The sequence below is a fragment of the Martes martes genome, assembly GCF_963455335.1.
Source record: "Martes martes genome assembly, chromosome: 5".
NCBI classification, from domain to species: domain Eukaryota; kingdom Metazoa; phylum Chordata; class Mammalia; order Carnivora; family Mustelidae; genus Martes; species Martes martes.
In genome coordinates this window covers 98,221,344-98,239,756 of record NC_137892.1, presented here as the reverse complement: position 1 = coordinate 98,239,756, position 18,413 = coordinate 98,221,344, and the positions used below count along the sequence as shown (strand labels likewise).

Here is an 18,413-nt window from a genome sequence, read left to right as displayed (position 1 = left end):
GTTTTCCGCCGCAGACGAAGGGGAACATGGATCTCTCCGTTTTGCCAAACAACAACCATCCTGACAAATTCCTGCAGCTCGATGTGAAGTCTTTCATGAGGAGCTCAGCTCTTCTTCAAGCCAGCCTGGCGAGGTTTCCGGGGGGGAATTACCCTGCCGCGCAGCACTGGCAAAACCTCGTGTACTCACAGGTAAAATTCGGGAGATGAAGCACGTGGGGCGGGACTCGTTTCTTTCTCCCTAGCTACCATTTCATTATTTGTACAAAAAAAAAAGTCTGTGGGGAACATGGTACAACGTAGCAGCTCATGCCTGCAACAGAAAAAAGGTCTTTCTTCCTTAGCCTGAGGAAAGTCTCTTATCACTTTATAAAATATGTGAATTCCCCCTACTATTCATTTTCCTCTAAGCATTCGCTTTTTGGCCTGTCCTCATTTTAGTGCCTACTTTTCACTTTACTTCTTTTCTTCAGGATTTTTCAAACCACTTGTTACATTTGCAAATTAGACTCTGGGGAACAGCCATACCTCTATCTTCTGGTGTATTCTATACACAAAGCAGCCCACGCTCGCACTGGGGACTCCTATACAGCCTCTGAGGCAACCAGGGAACTCCCTTTTGCCCGTCTTAGACTGACTCCCTTTCATTTCATGCAGAGAACACTCAGCACAGCAATGGATATCTAATGACTTCAGGAAACGAACATAGGAGGAACTCTCCTCCTTGGAAAGGTGCTGGCTATTGTCTTAGATACTCTTCCATAGATACCCATGTGGACAAGATGTAATGATCAGAATTGTCAAACCCAATGCAGACTTTATTTGTTGCTTTCTTCTTTTGCACCTTCCTTCACTTTGCTGACGGAACGAGAAGAATAAAACTGATGAGTTCCATGTGCTGGAGTAAACATAAGGGCCCTGACTGCTGGACAACCCATGAAACAGGAATCATCTCTGTTTTGAGATGTGAGGGCTAATGGGGTTAAGGGTTAGTCCATTTAGAAACAGGAAGAAGCGTTTCGTTTCAGAACAGATGTGACTGACCTACAAACCCCTGCAAGTCATTAAACCCTTTGGAGTGGTTCAAATTCCCTGAACAGAAATTTGTTTTCTTTTAAGAAACAGTTGCTACTCATGAGTCCTGGTGTAAAGTGACTCCTTTGTGGTGTGTTTGTGGACTCCTCGGGACCTTTATCATGAGATCATTCAAAATCAAGTACACTCAAATGATTATGTAAGTGTTTCCTCCACCTATAAGGGTTTTAATTTATTTCCCTCATCAGGCAGCCTGTTAGGACAACTGCCGTCGTAAAATATTTCACATCCTTCCCCTTTGTAATCTTCAAAACTCTTCCCCCTACCAACCCCGTACACACCTTTTTGGTTATGGTTTTCCTATTTTAACTTAAATGTGGTGAAATTCCTCCTTTTCCTTCCTTATTGTTCATATCATGGAACAAAATGACTCAAAAATCAATTCAGAAAACCTTGGCCCTCCTAGGCTCTGAAGTTTAGTCAAAAGAAAATGTATCCAGTAAATTCCTTTGAGGTTGGAACACATCAGTCTAACGTCTTTTGTTTGGTACTGGAGTTGACCTATTTCCTTCATGGGAATCTTCACAGTTTAAAGCTCTGTTGAATGTTGTTCCTAAACCTGAATGAAACGCATCCAATTTTTAAGGGGAATCTCTTTCAACAGGTAGGCCCTGATGAGCTGTAGTAGTTACCCAAGGTAAAAATCTGCTTCTTGTGTCTTTAGATATGTTATTGGTAAGTGTAAACTGTATATAAACTTACTAAATTTAGTTTTCCTTTTACTCTTAAAAAAAAATGTTAAATGACGGAATAGAGGCCAACTTACTGTTGAAATGATGCATAGTATGGGGGGAATAAATCTTACAAATTCTGATAGTTTGTTAGGCATGACCCAAATTAGGACTAGGTACGATTTGTATTTACTACTAGAAGAAGTAATTCTTCTTTCTGTGGCTGAACTTAAAATTCAGGAGTGGTATATTTGTTGGCTAAAATATAAATCTAAAATAAAAAGATATATGAAAGTTTTAAGTGGCTGTAGTGAATGTACCTGGTGTATTGAGGTGTTAGGTGTGCGTAAGGTGGCAGCTGTCAAAAGTTCTTCATTTACAATCCTCATTCTGTTGGGGATACATTAAGCCAATGGAAAGAGCATTGAATAAAGGGATGAGAAACTTGATTTCCTTTTTCTTTTTAAGATTTTATTTATTGGAGTTCACATGTGGCAGAGTAACAGAGAGAGCAGGAGCTGGGGCGGGGGTGGGGGGGGGAGGGAGAAGCAGGCTTTCCAGGGAGTAGGGAGCCCGACATGGAGCTCAATCCCAGACCCTGGGATCATGACCTGAGCCAAAGGCAGACACTTAACCAACTGAGCCACCCAGGTGCCCCAGAAACTTGGTTTCTTGCCTCAAATTCACAGTAAGCTCCTTTAAGAGGCATGTATTATCACCTTTATTTTGTTTATGCCTCAACGTATCTTCTTGAAAAATTAGTATAATATTAATTTTACATATCTGTTTAAAGTTGAAAACAAAAATAATATGAGGTAAAAACAATTGCGAGGAAAGGTATCCTATAAAAATTTAAGAAATGTGTGTTATTATTTTTATTATTTGACAGTATTCCAAATTGTGTTGAAATTATCCTTTCCTTAGATTTTTTGAAAAACAGTAGATAATACTACTTGCATTTTTTAATTTATAGTGTGGATGGGGGCGGTGGTATTAGGGAATATAGTCAATACATCTGTCAAACCATAACTCAAGTGGTAGATTTTATACTCACATGAAATCCACACAGACTTCAGAGTTGTGTCAGCTTATCCGGGGGTCTTGCACCACCCAGATGCCTGGTGTTTGGGCTTCAGACCACCTCGGAGACTGTCAAAGGACTTAACCTCCAACCATTGCCTTCAATAGTAGTGGTAACTCAGCAGTTAAAACTCATATCCTATAACCCAAATATGAAGTTGAATTCCTCAATACATGCATCATATTTCTATCCATGATTTATCTCTCAAAGCTTCTTTAAAAATTCACATTCCATTTCCAGAAGAAGTTCTGTCAACCATTTTTACATGCAGAAGCAATTCTGGGCATATAGAAAAGTGAGCCCTCATTCTCATACTTGCCAGCAGCCCCAGACACTGGATTCCACACTGTGCAAACACACAGGTCACCGGAGTTTGCAGGGGAAGAGAATGAGCATGTATTTCTGATCTCACTGTATTTACACTTATCTTAAATTCTTTCACTGGAGAAGTAAAGAAGCTTCACCATAAATTTCATCTCAGTGCAATGAACAAACGTTTGCCAAAATCTAATGTTTCTGGTTGTTAAAATAATTTGGGGCATGTATCTGATGAAGGCATTTGGAATTGTATTCCAAATATTTCTGCCAATCCCTGTATAAAATGAGATAATAAAAGGAAAAGGCAAACTTTTTTTTTAGTTTAAATGATAAAATATGGGGCGCCTGGGTGGCTCAGTGGATTAAGCCGCTGCCTTCGGCTCAGGTCATGATCTCAGGGTCCTGGGATCGAGCCCCGCATCGGGCTCTCTGCTCAGCGGGGAGCCTGCTTCCCCTTCTCTCTCTGCCTGCCTCTCTGCCTACTTGTGATCTCTCTATCTGTCAAATAAATAAATAAAATCTTTAAAAAAAAAAAATTTAAAAAATTTAAATGATAAAATATGTTTTTTCAGATATTGTCGTGCCCCCCCCCTTTTCTTTTGATTAGCAGTTAGACTTCGTAATCTTTTCAGACTAATCTCTTTGTTTTATCTTTTCCTGGTTTCCAGGAGCATTTGGTGCTAAACCTGTGAGCTGGACCAAAAGGCCAAGGACAAGAGATTGCTCTTCTCTGGATTTCTAGACAGTATCATTTCCTATGTTTATTTCTTACTCAACTTTCCTTGCCTTTTTTTTTTTTTTAAGTCTTAATAGCTAACTTTTCCCTGTAAATTTTAACGTCTCTTCTATCTCAGTTTTTTTTTTTCTTTTGGGTGTTTTCGGGCTGTGTTTTCTTTTGTTTTTGCTTGTTTTTTGGTTGTTGTTTTTGTTTGGTAGGCTATAATTGTACATTTTAGCAATCTGGCTCTGGACAGGTTAATGAGATCCATCGTGCCTTCTCTAAAAATGTCTCTATTCCTAATCCTCCACTTACTATTCTGAAAAGAACAGCCCTGCATACACAATACTCTCCCATTTTTAATCCTATATTTGGGGAAATGTTATAGAACCTTTGAGGCACTTAAATTATTATCTAGGAAGTAGACTGAAAGGCATTGTTCTGTTGCTCAGGGGTTTACGTGCAAATATCAGAACATGATATATCAAGTTAGTCTAAATTTATGCAGTTTACAAAATCTCCAGTGGGGTCTGGAATTTAGCCTTAGACAGTGTGCGGCCAGAAACAACACCGAAACTGTCCCACCGTACTGTTCTCAGACCAGACCCAAATGCCTCTGGCACTAAAGTCTTTATGAAGGACACCGTCAGTGTTACAAAAGCTTGTGTGGGACTCCAGAGTCCTGGGTAGGTGGAGAGAAAGGCAGGAAACCAAATTCAAGAGAGGCCTGGGTCAGACCACAAAAGCTTGGGATTTGTTGTCTGAGATTTTAAATTTTATCCTGAAAATTTTGAGGGCCTGGTAAAATTTTTAAGCAAGAGGATCACGCAATCCAATCTGTGTTTTATAAAGATAGCCATTCTAGTACTTCGGAAACAGAATTACTATAGTCATTGGGGACCACAAATCTGTTTGTACTGACACAAGTAATAGATAAATAAAATGCCGTATTTGCATTATGATTATGAAAGCAATTTCATTGCATGTACAGATCAAATTGGGGGAAAATGGTAATCTTTATGATCTTGACTCCCCCAATCCATAAAGATGATGTATCTTTTTCATTTCTTCAGTACTTCCTATGGCCCTTCAACGATGTCTTATAATTCTCCACATAGACGTTTTCATAAAGTTTATTAGGTTTATATCTAAATATTGATAAAGCTTTGTGCTCTTAAGACTAGAACATTTTAAATCATATTTCATAATAAATTGTTACTCATGTATGCCACTGATTATTAGAGACTATGTAGTTATTATATACTGATCTTAAATCCAGAAATTCTGTTAATCTGTTTTATTTTGATAATACGTATCCCTATAGATAATCATGGCATCTGCTGTTTTCTTTCATTATTTAAAATCTTATTCCTTTTATTTCTTTTTCTGTTCTTATTGTATTGCTTAGGGCTTCCACTGCAATAACATATAAATATTTGTGATTACTGGCATCCTTGTATTAATTCTGAAACTAAAACAAACATTTCTCATATTGCAACTATTTGGTAAACTGTGCCCTGGCAAACTATTTGGTAAATTGTTTTGGGCAGATTCTCTTAATTCATTTTTAAAGATTCCCTGGTATTTCTAGTTTGCTAAGAAAGTGTACTTTAAATATGTTTGCATGTTTTCAAAAACTTTTTCAGAATCTGTTTTGCAAAATTCTACTTTTTTTTCCTTATGTGGTGAATTTTATTAATCTTCTAATTTTTTAAATCACCCTCTAGGTACAAATTCTTTCCTGGTATAAATCTTTCTTGTCCTGGTATGTATAATTTATACATATTGTAGGATTCTGTTTAGCAATAGTTTATTCATGATTTTTGCATTATGCTTGTAGGAGAAATTGGCCTATGATAAATTACCTTTTCTTTTACTTACTGCCTTTGTCTGGAGTTTATACTAACCTCATGAAGTGAACTAAGGAGTATTTTCCTTTGTTTTCCCACTTTCTGGAAGGGTTTGACAATAATAGGAATGATTCGTTTTCAAGACTATCTGGTAGAAGTTGACTGCAATACTCACTTGGCCTGGTATTTTTCGATTTTTGTGCAGTTGGGATAGATTTAAAACTACTGATTCCATAGTAAAATGATTACAGGTTTATTAACATTTTCTGTTTTTCTTTAAGTTTCCTAAGCTATGTGGGAAACTGCCCAGTTGCATGTAAAGTTTTCAAATTCCTCTCAAAATTCCTCTCATTATCCGTATGTTACATTTCTTAATCTCTGCTATTCTTTTTTTTTAAATTTTATTTATTTATTTATTTGACAGACAGAGATCACAAGTAGGCAGAGAGGCAGGCAGAGAGAGAGAGGGAGGAAGCAGGCTCCCTGCTGAGCAGAGAGCCCGATGATGTGGGGCTCCATCCTAGGACCCTGAGCCAAAGGCAGAGGCTTAACCCACTGAGCCACCCAGGCTCCCCTCTGCTATTCTTTACTCATGTTTCCTTTACGTTTCTAGCCCTGTGGATGTGTGTCTTTTTTTTTTCTGAGCAGCATTGCCAGAGGTGTTTTCTGCCTTTCTAGCCCTTCCAGAGAAATAGCTTTCAACATCATTCATCCTCTTCATTGTGTATTTGTTTTTTCTTTTGTACTATGTTATTGATTTCTATGTTTTTTAAAATTTTATTTAAATTGCAGTTAACATACAGGGTAATTTTCCCTACTTCTATCTTCATTGTCTCTTATTACCTCATTAATTTTCTAATTCTGCTTTTGTCATGCAAACATATACTTCTATTATAGTCTCTCAAAATACCATTTCAGCTCCAGCCAACAATTTTACAGATGTAGCACTTTTCATTTTCATTCTGTTCTACATTCTTAATTTCCATTATTGTTTCTTTAAAGTATGTGTTTTAGTTTTCTACAATATGTCCTACTTTAACTTTTTGCTATTGATATATAAATTTCTAACTAAGTTGATTGTGTTCAAACAGCATGATTCATGTAATACTGAGTCTTTGAAATTTACTTTGGAGTCTAGCACATCAATTTTTGTAAATACGCAGTGTATATGTTAAAAATTAATGTTTTCAATTGTTTAGTAAAGATGTCAGTATATATCACTCAATTGAACTTAATTTTATTGCTCAAATCCTTTTTATCTTTAGTAATTGTTTTGTCTGCTTGATAAAAATAATATGTATAAGTTTCTCCTTGTAATTATCTCCAGTTTTGCCTTACAAAGATTGAGACTATTAGATGCATATAAGTTTGGAATTATTATATTTTACTAATGATACCTACTTTTATTCATTTCATAGCAATCCTCTGTATCTAACAAAGTCTTTTATCTAAATTCTATTTTGTCTGCCATATATATATATATCCTTTTTTATCATATATATACATATATCTTTTTTTAATTAACAAAGGATATACGTGTATCCTTTTTTAATTAACATATCATGTATTATTTGCTTCAGGGGTACAGGTCTGTGAATCATCAGTCTTACACAGTTCACAGCACTCACCATAGCACATACCCTCCCCAGTGTCCATAACCCAGCAAACCTATCCCTTGTCCCCCACCCCCCAACAACACTCAATTTGTTTCCTAAGATTAAGGGTCTCTTATATATACATTGTTAGTGGTAGCTGAAGTTATATTGTGGATACAAATCTACTCAAAGTTTTAGTGACAACACAATGGAATGTATTTCTCACACAAGGTCTGATGTGGGGGAAATGGATGTCATAGGGGCCTGACCTCTAAGTGGAATACAGACTGTTCCTTCTTGAGGGTCTACTATATCAGAATCTCTGTTGGACCTGTCTACTGGAAAGAGAGAAATCCAGGAATCTTTCCAGGGATTTCAAGGGTCAACCCTGAGTTGGGATATGTCCCAATCCAGTCCTAAATCCTAATCCACGGACTGTCCCATGCCTATAAAGAAGAAATGGATTTGCTAGCCAGGCTCTGCCACAGCTTATCATTCTTTTAAACACATTTACATAATATATATATAATTATATTATATATAATAATAATTACTATTAATAATAATAATACTTGTTTATATAATTTACGTATTATATAATTTACGTTTATATAATTTACATATTATATAAATATATGATGTATAGTTAGTATATTATAGTATAGTATAAATAGTATAAATTTGTATACTTATAAATATATATTTTATATATTAAATATATATTTATATAAATACATAAATATATATTTTATATTATATAAATATATTATTATAATAGTGTTATATATTATAATAATATAATAATATTATTATATATTATATATAAATATTTATTTTGTATCTATAAATTCTTCCTTTCTGAATGGGAAAAATTAAAGGCATGGCAGTCACAGGCTCCTGGGTGGTTCAGTCAGTTAAGTGTCTGCCTTTGGCTCAGAACATGATTCCAGGGTCCTAGGATCAAGTCCCATGTTGGGCTCCCTGCTCAGCAGGGAGTCTGCTTCTCCTTCTGCCCCTCCCCCCAACTTGTCACCTCTCTCTCTCTCTCTCTCTCACAAAAACAAATAAATAAAACCTTTAATAAGTAATAGATAAAATAAATAGATCGGTAAATAAAATAGAGACATGGCAGTCACTTTTCCAAAGTAATTCTGAGGTCTCATGGGAATAGTTTATGTGGACTCCTTCCTTGAAGGTGTGGAAGATTGATTAGGCCACAGTTCTGCTTTTTAGAATAACTTCTGAGGCACTGTTCTATATAGTCCTTGATTCCGCCCTCTAGGAAGCATCCCCTTGTTCACTGTTCTCTTTTGCCACGTCAGAAGTAGACCCTTCTTCAAGAATAGACTTCAAAGTTTACTCCTACTCAAGGAAATTTAGAAATCTAGGATTATTATCACTGCTTTCTTTTGTTTTGTTTTGTGGTTAATTCTAAACATTCAAAAGCTTTTAGGTATAGGCATGTGATTTCTTTGGTCATATATTTCTTACAGAACTTAGGAAATTATTTATTAACGTAATCTTATCTGACCTGACTGACTACTTACAGTCAATTTTATATGTTAGTGAACACACCCAAAGTTCTTTGAAGGCATAACTTTCCAAAAGGCTTTAATACCTTGGTTTTCTGCCTCCATTTCTGTATTTTTAGAGTCAGTGACAACCACCTAGAAGCTCTCAAGGATAAGAGTTATGAAAGCACAGCCTAACGTGATCTTTTTCTTGAGTCACTTTATTTGATTGAGAAATTGCAATAGGTATATTTTGCTCAACACTTTCTTTTTTTAAATTAATTCTGTGTTTTAGTGTTGGGGTCTACAAGTAGATTTTCAACAGTAGAAAGATAGTAGGCATTGAATTTCTAGGTCCTCTCTACTCTCTTTCATTTCTTTTTTCTTACTGTCCAGTTCTTTCTCTAATCTCTAATCTCATATCTTTCTTGTATCACATTAATGTTCTGGTAATTGTAATGTCATTATATATATGTAAATGTTCTGATTATTTATAAGAGTCTCTTCTAGAGCTACAGGTGATTGGGTTCCCAAATATGACAGATGACATGTATGCCAATTTTTTTTCCCTATAAGATATTAATAACCATCATTCCAGCTGCTCATGATTTTTTCATCCCATATTGGGAATTTTAAGATATACTATTTTTTGTATTAGGGAGGATAAGGCAGGCTATGCTGTGATGGCACATATCCTCACAAAATATCACTAATTAAAAATAAAATATTTTTTTAAAGATCCATTTATTTATTAGAGAGAGTGTGTGCATGCAGGGGAAGGGGCAGAGGGAGAGAGAGAATCTTCAAGCACACTCCCTGCTGAGCTCACAGTCTGATGCTGGGCTCAATCCCAGGACCCTGAGTTCATGACTTGAGCCAAAATCAAGAGTTGGACACTTAATTGACTGAGCCACACCAGGCACTCCAAAATAAAATAAATTGCTTGCTCATGAAAAGTCTGAGAAAGGCAAGTAGATTTTAGCAGCAGCTCTTTTCCAAGAAGTAACCCTGAGCATCAAGTTCTTTCATCCTGCCATCACAGAACCCTTGCTTCATAGTGACACAAAAATGAAAATGAGGAAAGTAAGCCTGAAACACTGTGGGACATTTCAGGGACCAGGTTCCATGTTGGTTTCTGTTACTTTTATCCATACATCATCAACTAGGAAAGAGCTGGCCCCATTGTAACTTCAAGCCAGACTGGCAAAACCAGTCATCCTTTATGCTCAGGAAGGGAGAATGAAATTTCATAAGCATCGAACCAATCACCACAATACAGAGCTCTCATTTCTCTCTATTTGCCAGTATATCTTCTCACGTTCTTTCACTTTCATTCTTTGAGTGCTTATATTTTAGGTATTTTTCTTGTAAATATTACATAATTTAATTTTAAAAATCTCATCTGACAATCTCTGTCATTAAATTAGAAGGTTTAGTCTATTTACATTTAACATGATGATTTCTAAAATTTTTGTTTTCCTGAGGTTCTCCCTGTTCTTTGCTTCTAGTTTTATTGTCTTAAGATCAAGTTTCTTTTATCTTTTTTCTATTGCTTTACTGATTTAGAAACTATATATTCTTTCTCTATTTTTAGTAATATTTCTATGCTCTGACATGATTTCTTAAAATGTTCTAATCAAAAATATCTCTGTCGATTTTACAGTCCAGTGATTTAATTGTCCCTTATTTAAAAACTCACAAATTAGTAATTATTATCTCTATTTTGCCATAAAATCCATGCTTGGTTAGATAGATTTATCTAAGATAAATAAAGATTTATCAGTTCTCTTTCTTTGTTTCTTTTCTTTTCTTTTCTTTTGCTCAGCATTTCTTTTTGCATATTAATCTTTACTTTTATTATTAAGGTTTTTTTCCTGAAGTACATTTTTTTAGAGGTTCTTTCTTTATTGGCTTGTTAATTCTGTAGTCTAAATTTTTGTTTGTCTCAATATGCATTCTAATTCACTCCTTTTACTGAATGATAATTTACTTGTATGTAAATGACATAAATAATGACTAAAAGATATTAAAGATAAATGGACAAGGTAACAGTGAACACAGAAAAGGCTAGGTAAACTTTGAAGTGTTACTTTCCTTAAATATTTTAAATACAAGTTATTTTAGAGTTTATATGACTAAAATAATAGAATTATTTTCGAGTTTTCCTTTGGTAAATGCGATCTATCCAGAATGTGGTATCAAGAGTTAGAATCAAATACATGCTTTTTTTTCTTTCTTAAGGTATTTGAAAAATATTGCCAAAATATAAATGAACCTTAACTGTAATTAGTATTTCTTATCCTGTCATCAGATCCTTAACAAAGATATTCTATTAGTTTTCTCTTCACACGTCCTTCAGACATGAAATTGTCATGCAACACAAAAAATAAATGGCATCATATAGTAGGACAACCTCAGACTTTCAACAATGTGGTTTAGAATTAAGGGCTTGAATATTCTTTTTAGACTATAGCTCTGAATTATTAGTTATTAAAATTATTTTCTTATGTTATACCTTTTAATTTTTCAAGGTCTTTATACATTCTAATAGATTCTGTTATTTTTCCCTGACCCCCAAAACTGTATTTTCCTCACTTATAGAGCTTTCTTATTTAAGAAGCTCAAGGAATGGTCTAGCAAGCAAGAAAACTGACAAAGCAAATTTGTCAATGTCTGAAGAATTATCCCTCTCAAAGATGATCAAAGATGTCTAGCCTTGAAAAAAAACCTTGAGTCAGAATTATGCTAAGCTGAAATGATCTAAATTTCATATCAAATTGTTTTTTCTCAATTCAGAAACATTTTTATGAGGCTATCCATCTTAAAGACAAATGCTAAGTCAAGATGATGTATTATTTCATTGTAAATTTCAGTATTGAAGAATATAAATTGATTTTAAGCAGACCAACAACCTAATAAATTCAGAGAATATCTCCAACTTGACCTCTAAGTATGTAAAAAATAGGTTAAGAAAATTAGGGAAACCTAAGGTCAAAGAGAATGTGAATGATTTTATCTAGATGCTTTTTTTTTTTTGGTTTATCAGCCATTTCAGAAGGAAACTGTATGTAGTATTAGTTCACAACCTAGCTTACTTAAATACATATTTAATGTGACCTATATACCCCAATATGTGCTGAGCAAATCAGTGTCTTGATGTTCATAAATATGACTCAGAGGAATATTAATTGAAACACGTGTATTGAATATTATTGAAATGTGTATTGAAAAATTGCTGTAAATTCATGAAATGTGTCACCATTAGGGTTAAGTCTAAGTTTTCTGGAAATTAACTTACTTGGAATTCTTTCCCTTGATGCCCCATGATAACTGAGGCATTAATCTATAAGCTTTTTGTTTCTTCTTAATTTTATTCAGCCAATGAACACATTTTAAAGCTAGATTTTTCTACTTCCATAATAATGTTACAGTCACAAAAACAAAACCAAACAAACAAATAAAAACAACCAAAGTAAAACCCTGAAGGTCAAATCAGACACAGGAAAAACACAACTACCCTACGCTGTTAAATTTGAGATACTGTTTGCCCTTGGGCAGGGAGAGGGCAAGGGTTCTGGAAGGTAACAGGATGTATGCCGGTAATGTCCTCTTTCTTATTGAGCTATATATTTATATGTGTACTTTTCTACATGTAAATTTGGCTTCAGTAAAAAAAGATTTTAAAAATCTGAAAGTCAATATTAGAGCCATCTAATAGCCAGCTGGTGTGTAGACACATAAAGGAGTACGGTGCTGTTCTGCCCTCCAAGCTGTCTGAAATAGGAGTCCCAAGAGAGTTTTTGTGAAAGCCAAGGCATATCTATAAAATGCCTTTTAATCTTGACTTTGCTGGATTAATACAGCAACATTAAATATTATTTTTATCAGTCATGGAGTGCACAAATAGAAGAAAAATGTCATTAAATCTCAATGCAAGTGAGCTGGAAAAAACTGGCTTTGTTCAGAATTCTGCTATTTGAATTAAAGAACAATGTTCTTTCTCTGTAGTTATAAAAGAGCATTTGAATGAATGATCACTGAAGCTGAACAAGATCACATGCAAAGAAAAACACTCAATTAATGGCGGGATTCTAGGTCAGACTGGATCCTAGGATCCTTTCCTCATTCATTATCCTTATCTGTTGGGTTTCCAGGCAGAATCAGCAGATTTTCAGGGGCCATTATTTCGCATTTCATCCTCTGCTGCCCATGGCCCATTGGTAAGAGAAGGCTTGTCACTGTGTCTCCTAACAGAGAGAAAAGAAGACCATTCCTGCTCAGCGAATGAGGAGATCCGGGCCAGAGGGTGTTGCTGCTGTGGACCATCCCCCACCATCCTTGTCCTCAGTTCTGAAGAATAACCCACTCTATGGTGACCTAAGTTTGGAGGAAGCTATGGAAGAAAGAAAAAAGCATCCCTCGTGGACGGTTGAGGAATATGACAGGCATTCCCTGCACACAAACCTTTCTGGGCATCTGAAGGTACTCAAAGCAAAGAATCACTTCCTTCAATTGATGAAGAAGATCTGTCAAATATTCCTTTTAAAAAAAATGAGTATTAAGGTGACAAGCACTCTTCACTAGACCCAGATCTCTAGAGTTGAGGTCCTTTTGGCTCCTGGCATCCTTTTCTCTCTCCTATGGATTTGTTCTTAGTTTTACTATGTCAGCAATTACTGGCATCTCTCTGGTGTAGAGAGAAAGAAATGATGTGACACAGAAAGATTTACCTAGAAGGTTAAAGGTTTTTGAAAATTGATTTACCAGATTATGTATGTTTTCCCCTAGTTTTGTGACCATTTATTTCATGAAGACTCAGGAATTCCCTCACCAACATTGATTCAAAACTATTCAGTGCTCTTAGGCATGGGGCAAAGCAGTTCTATCAAGGGTCATGGTATTCCAAGCCCACTCAGTGATTTAAGATTACAGATTTACATTTTGGACGTTTTCCTGTGTCTCAGTAACAAAACAAAACAAAAACATTTCAACACAGGAAAAGTATGCAATGAACTCATTCACCCAGCTTAAACCCAACTTCAGTTTTTCTTTGTTTTCTTTTTTTCCCCCTGGTGTCATCTATCACATAGAAGATCTAGAAATACCTGCAAAGCAAGGAGAATGGCCCTCTGTTTTCTGAGTGGACCAGTTTCCTCCCCAGCTTTGACTTGCCTCTGCCTGCCCTGAGGTCAGGGAGGCCTGACTTTTTCCACATACACTTCATTTAAGGTGTATCTGCTCTGAGTCCCATACGTTAAGCACCTGAAGAGTTTTTTCTGTTGCAAGGGAGACAATATTGTGTCCCCTTAAAATCTGATATTTTTAAAAATCCCTAATGTGCACTCTTGAAATATCTTGTCCAGAGTCTTTGAGGCTTTTTAATCGCCTAGTAGACTGAACATGTCTCCTCCTTAATGTGGCCTCTTTTCCAAAGAAGTTTCCATAACAGATGCTCCCCCATAGCAACAGTAATCTTGTGGGGTTTTTTTGGTTTTGTTTTGTTTTGTTTTGTTTTGTTCTTATCAGGAGTCTGAAGATCAGGTCCTGTAAGAAGTTAGTTTTTTTTTTTCTTTTTCTTTTTTTTTTTAATTAAGTTTTTATTTTAATTCCACTGTAGTTAAAGTACAGTGTTGTATTAGTTTCAGGTGCACAATATAGTGATTCAACAATTCACCCAGGGCTCATCATGAAAAGTGTGCTCCTTAGTCTCTATCTGGCTTTCACATTCCCCAGCCCCCTTCCCTCTGGTAACTATCCATGTGTTCTCTATAGTTAGTTAAGAGTCTGTTTCTTGGCTTCTCTCTCTCTCTCTCTTTCTCTCTTTCTTTCTCTCTCTTTCCTTTGCTCATTTCCACATGAGTGGAATCATATGGTATTTGTCTTTCTCTGACTTATTTTGCTTAGCATTAAATTACTCTCTAGCTCCATCCATGTCTTTGCCAATGGCAAGATTTCATTTTTTTTTATGGCTGAATAATATCTCATTATATATCACATCTTTATCCATTCATCTTTTGATGGACACTTAGGCTGCTTAAAAAGTCACTTTCTACAATTAGGAAAGCATGTATTGTTTTATTTCACAAATATTTCTTGACCGTGTAACAGAGGTGCGTCTCTACTCTTTATTGTTTACCTGAATGGCAAAAGGGTTATGAAGATAAATATTACTGTACTTCCATCAAAAAGTTCATCTAACTGATCAGAGTAACAAAACCATAATTATAGAACAAAATAAAAGAAGAGGATAATGTTGTAATAATAATAGAAAGGGCTATGCAGACTTAAAAGGAGGACAAAATCACACTGGATTATAAAAAGACATCACGAAAAAAGTTAATTTAGGCTGGCCTGGAAGGATGCATAGAATTCCAAAAGATATGGATGGTTGGCATGAGCGGGGAGGCTCTTCCGTCTAGAGTAGCAAGAAAAAAAGGACAAATTCCAGAAAGTAAGAGAGATTGTCAGGACAATAAATAGTGCGGTGTCATTGTCACTACAATTTAACTAATAGAATAACAGGAAAATAAGGCTCAAAAACACTTAAAAAGTGTTTGGATGTAGGCTAAGGAGATTGAACATCATTGGCAATGAGTAATATCTCTGTTGGCAAATTCCATGAGCTCTGTTTCAGAAGAGCAAATATAGATATGATGGGGGCATTGCTTCACTGAACCTAGGGACTGTCCCCTCCCCACCCATCCGCCACACATAGAGTTTCCCTCAAAGCCTTTGCAGACCTCATGAGCACTCTTTTGAGGGATGCTTCTGAAAGTCCTAGCTTTAGTTTTCATTAGAATTTCTTTCTATACTTCATAAATTCAACTTTTTTCCTCACCATTCCTGTGCATCTCATAACCAGCAGACAGAGCCCCTAACTTATTTTCTGAAACTTTTTCACCTCTTACGGGCTGTAAAACCTCCAAGTGCCTTTAGCCAATACCATTTTTCTAAATTATAAATAAGAAAGGAGAAAAGAAACCCCACATTTAGTTACCAGGGCTAATTAGGAGCAGAATGTAAGAGGAGTCTGGAATTATGGAAGTTCTTCCTAAGGATTGTAGGCATTAGACTTGACTTTGATGAGGACACAAAGTATGTGAAGGATACAAGTCAAGCAGGTGAGGATTGCAAGATTATCTATCCTTCTGCATAGCCCATCCAAATTTTATTTTACTAGCTTTTAAGACCAGGAAGTTGAAATGGTAGCAGCACGGTGGAGGAACTGTTTTGCCATCATCAACATTTGCCCAGCTCCCTATGTGTGTGCCCATTCCGCACCTAGCAGAGCGCTACTACCTCCAAAGCTGGCTTAAAGTTCACTAAGACTAGAGAGGCAGAGAGAGGGCGGGCACCTCAGCTGCAAGCCATTGCTGATGAAAAATCAGCTGTTCTGCAGTGTCAGTAAGTCTGTAACACTGGTTACTGATTGATCCTATTCTCCTATGTAATTTTTGTTTTCTTTTTAGGAAAATCCTAATGACCTACGATTTTGGTTGGGAGACATGTACACGCCTGGTTTTGATACCTTATTGAAAAAGGAAGAAGAACAAGAAAAGCATTCAAAATACTGTCGTATAGGTCTGATTTTGCTCCTTGTTGCCTGCATCTTGGTTTTCATAGTGACTGTTTGCACATTTTTCACCTAAAGAAAACTGCCGCAGATACAGTGGCTTGAAATTTCTTAAAAATCTTTCTAAATAAACGTTTGCAAAAAAACACGCTCACGTGGTATGAATGTACTGTGGAATGTTCAGCTAAGTGTCATTGTCTTGTAGAATACAAATGTTGCCTGAGATATGCTGGCTTTCTCTGTTTTGTTCTAGAAACCTTGGTAGGAATTCCGGGGTGACCAGGAATTCTGGGGATCAAAATCACAGAAAAGCCGCTATAACAACCAAAATGAAACACAGGATAGAGAACAAGGATAGAGAGCACCAACAATTGTCGGCAGACCTCCGTGCCTTGTCTGCACCCCCCCATCGTCCCTAAGAAAGTTGAGCAAAGCATTTTTTGGCTGCCCCAGGTGTGCAATATGAAAAACTGTTTGTGCTGACTGTTGGGTTGAGTTCATGCTGTTTTACCTGCTTTTATTCCTATTTAAGCCAGGAAAGGTGTGTTGGGGGCTTTATTCAAACCGATTCTCATTTTCTCAGGATTGCTTTATAAATGCCTCGGTTTGATATAGCAATTTCAGTATACCTAAACTGGAACGGGCCCTTGTTCTATAATTAATTACATTTACAGCCAGTTGGGCTTCCTGATTGATCCACGTTGACTAGTGTGAGCCCTGGTGGCTCTCAGGAAGTGTGTATCACCACCCATATGGTCTCAGAGAAGGCCCTAGAAAAGCACAGGAAAAACAGCTAAGGGAGTAGTATCTGAATCCTAACTGTGTCTTTTGCTAACTGTTGGACCCTGAGCAAGTTATTGTTTCTGAGAAAGGATAGAATCAGCTCCCTGGTAGGGCTCGTCTAAGGGCTAAATAAGAGACAGGTAAGAACAACACGGGGCTCCTAGTACACAGCTGCCTACAAATATGTGCTAAGCTTATTTGCTACAAATATGTGCTAAGCTTATTGGCACCCTGAGGCCACCTGCCATTGCCTGCCGATAGCTGGGGACGTGATGCTGGTCACAGATGGAGAATCAAGTCACCTGTCTTCTCTTTGTTCTAGAACACCGGACCCTGACTCCCTCATCCCTGCTCCTTTCTCTTCTTTCCGGACTCCCCCATCCCCCAGCCTGTTTAGTGCATAAAGTGGAAAAGGAACTTCCTCCTCTTCCCATTAATCAGCCTTTGGGATTACCACACCATTCTACCTCTCTTAAAGACACTTGAAATAAAGAACACGGAAGTGCAGCTTTACGATACAAGAAATTCATCATGCACAATTGTCTTAGCCATATTTGTAGAGCTTAACTTCTTGTTCCTCCTCTCATCTGTAATAGGTTTTAGCCCAATATAGAACTGAATTAAGGAGAGATGAATGTCCTGGGGACTCCCGAGGGCAGACCCACTCATTGTGGATGCCTGGCAGACAACCGCTTGGTATTAACTCTGTTTTCAAAGCTTGACTGCCCAACATTTGCCTCTAAGGGATTCAAACTATGCTCAGGTCCCTGCTCCGCATGGAAATCATTTGTACTGCACCAGGTTACACCCAGCTGTCTGGGGCCACGTACAGGTAAGACTCTGTAAGGGCACTCACTCCACGGGGATAACACAGAAGTGTGCCAAGCTGCCCCACTCGACTTCTGGCGCCCTGCCCCCCACCTCCTTACCTTTCTCTTCCACCTAGTCAAGCACCTGGAAACCCCCTTACCTTTCTCTTCCACCTAGTCAAGCACCTGGAAACCCCCTGTTCTCTCCAGTCCTCCTCTGCTCTCTTCCATGATGCTAACACTCATTTATGTTTCAGCATGAATGTGTTTATTACTTTGCTATTGCTCCCAAACCAATCTTCACTTTTTGCCTTCAGTCTAACTATGCGATCAAAATATATTATTATCCCTCACTGGATTAATGTTATACATCTACACGAAAGGGAAAGTCATAAGCTGAGTGAATACAT

At 36.7% G+C, this 18,413-nt stretch overlaps 1 protein-coding gene across 1 annotated transcript; it reads left to right on the top strand.

Annotated features, from left to right (window-relative positions):
- The first annotated feature begins 23 nt into the window (after positions 1-23).
- MINAR2 (membrane integral NOTCH2 associated receptor 2) lies at positions 24-16,550 on the top strand. The gene is made up of 3 exons (XM_080804572.1): positions 24-191; positions 13,093-13,320; positions 16,308-16,550. The coding sequence occupies exons 1-3, from the start codon at positions 27-29 to the stop codon at positions 16,485-16,487; spliced, it is 573 nt and encodes a 190-aa protein (XP_080660698.1). The 5' UTR covers positions 24-26; the 3' UTR covers positions 16,488-16,550.
- Positions 16,551-18,413: the final 1,863 nt, after the last annotated feature.

Coding starts and splice junctions, on each gene's coding strand:
- MINAR2 (XM_080804572.1), top strand. CDS start 27: ATGGATCTCTCCGTTTTGCCAAACAACAACCATCCTGACAAATTCCTG. Junction 192..13,092: donor AAAACCTCGTGTACTCACAG/GTAAAATTCGGG, acceptor GTCTCCTAACAG/AGAGAAAAGAAGACCATTCC. Junction 13,321..16,307: donor ACCTTTCTGGGCATCTGAAG/GTACTCAAAGCA, acceptor TTTTCTTTTTAG/GAAAATCCTAATGACCTACG.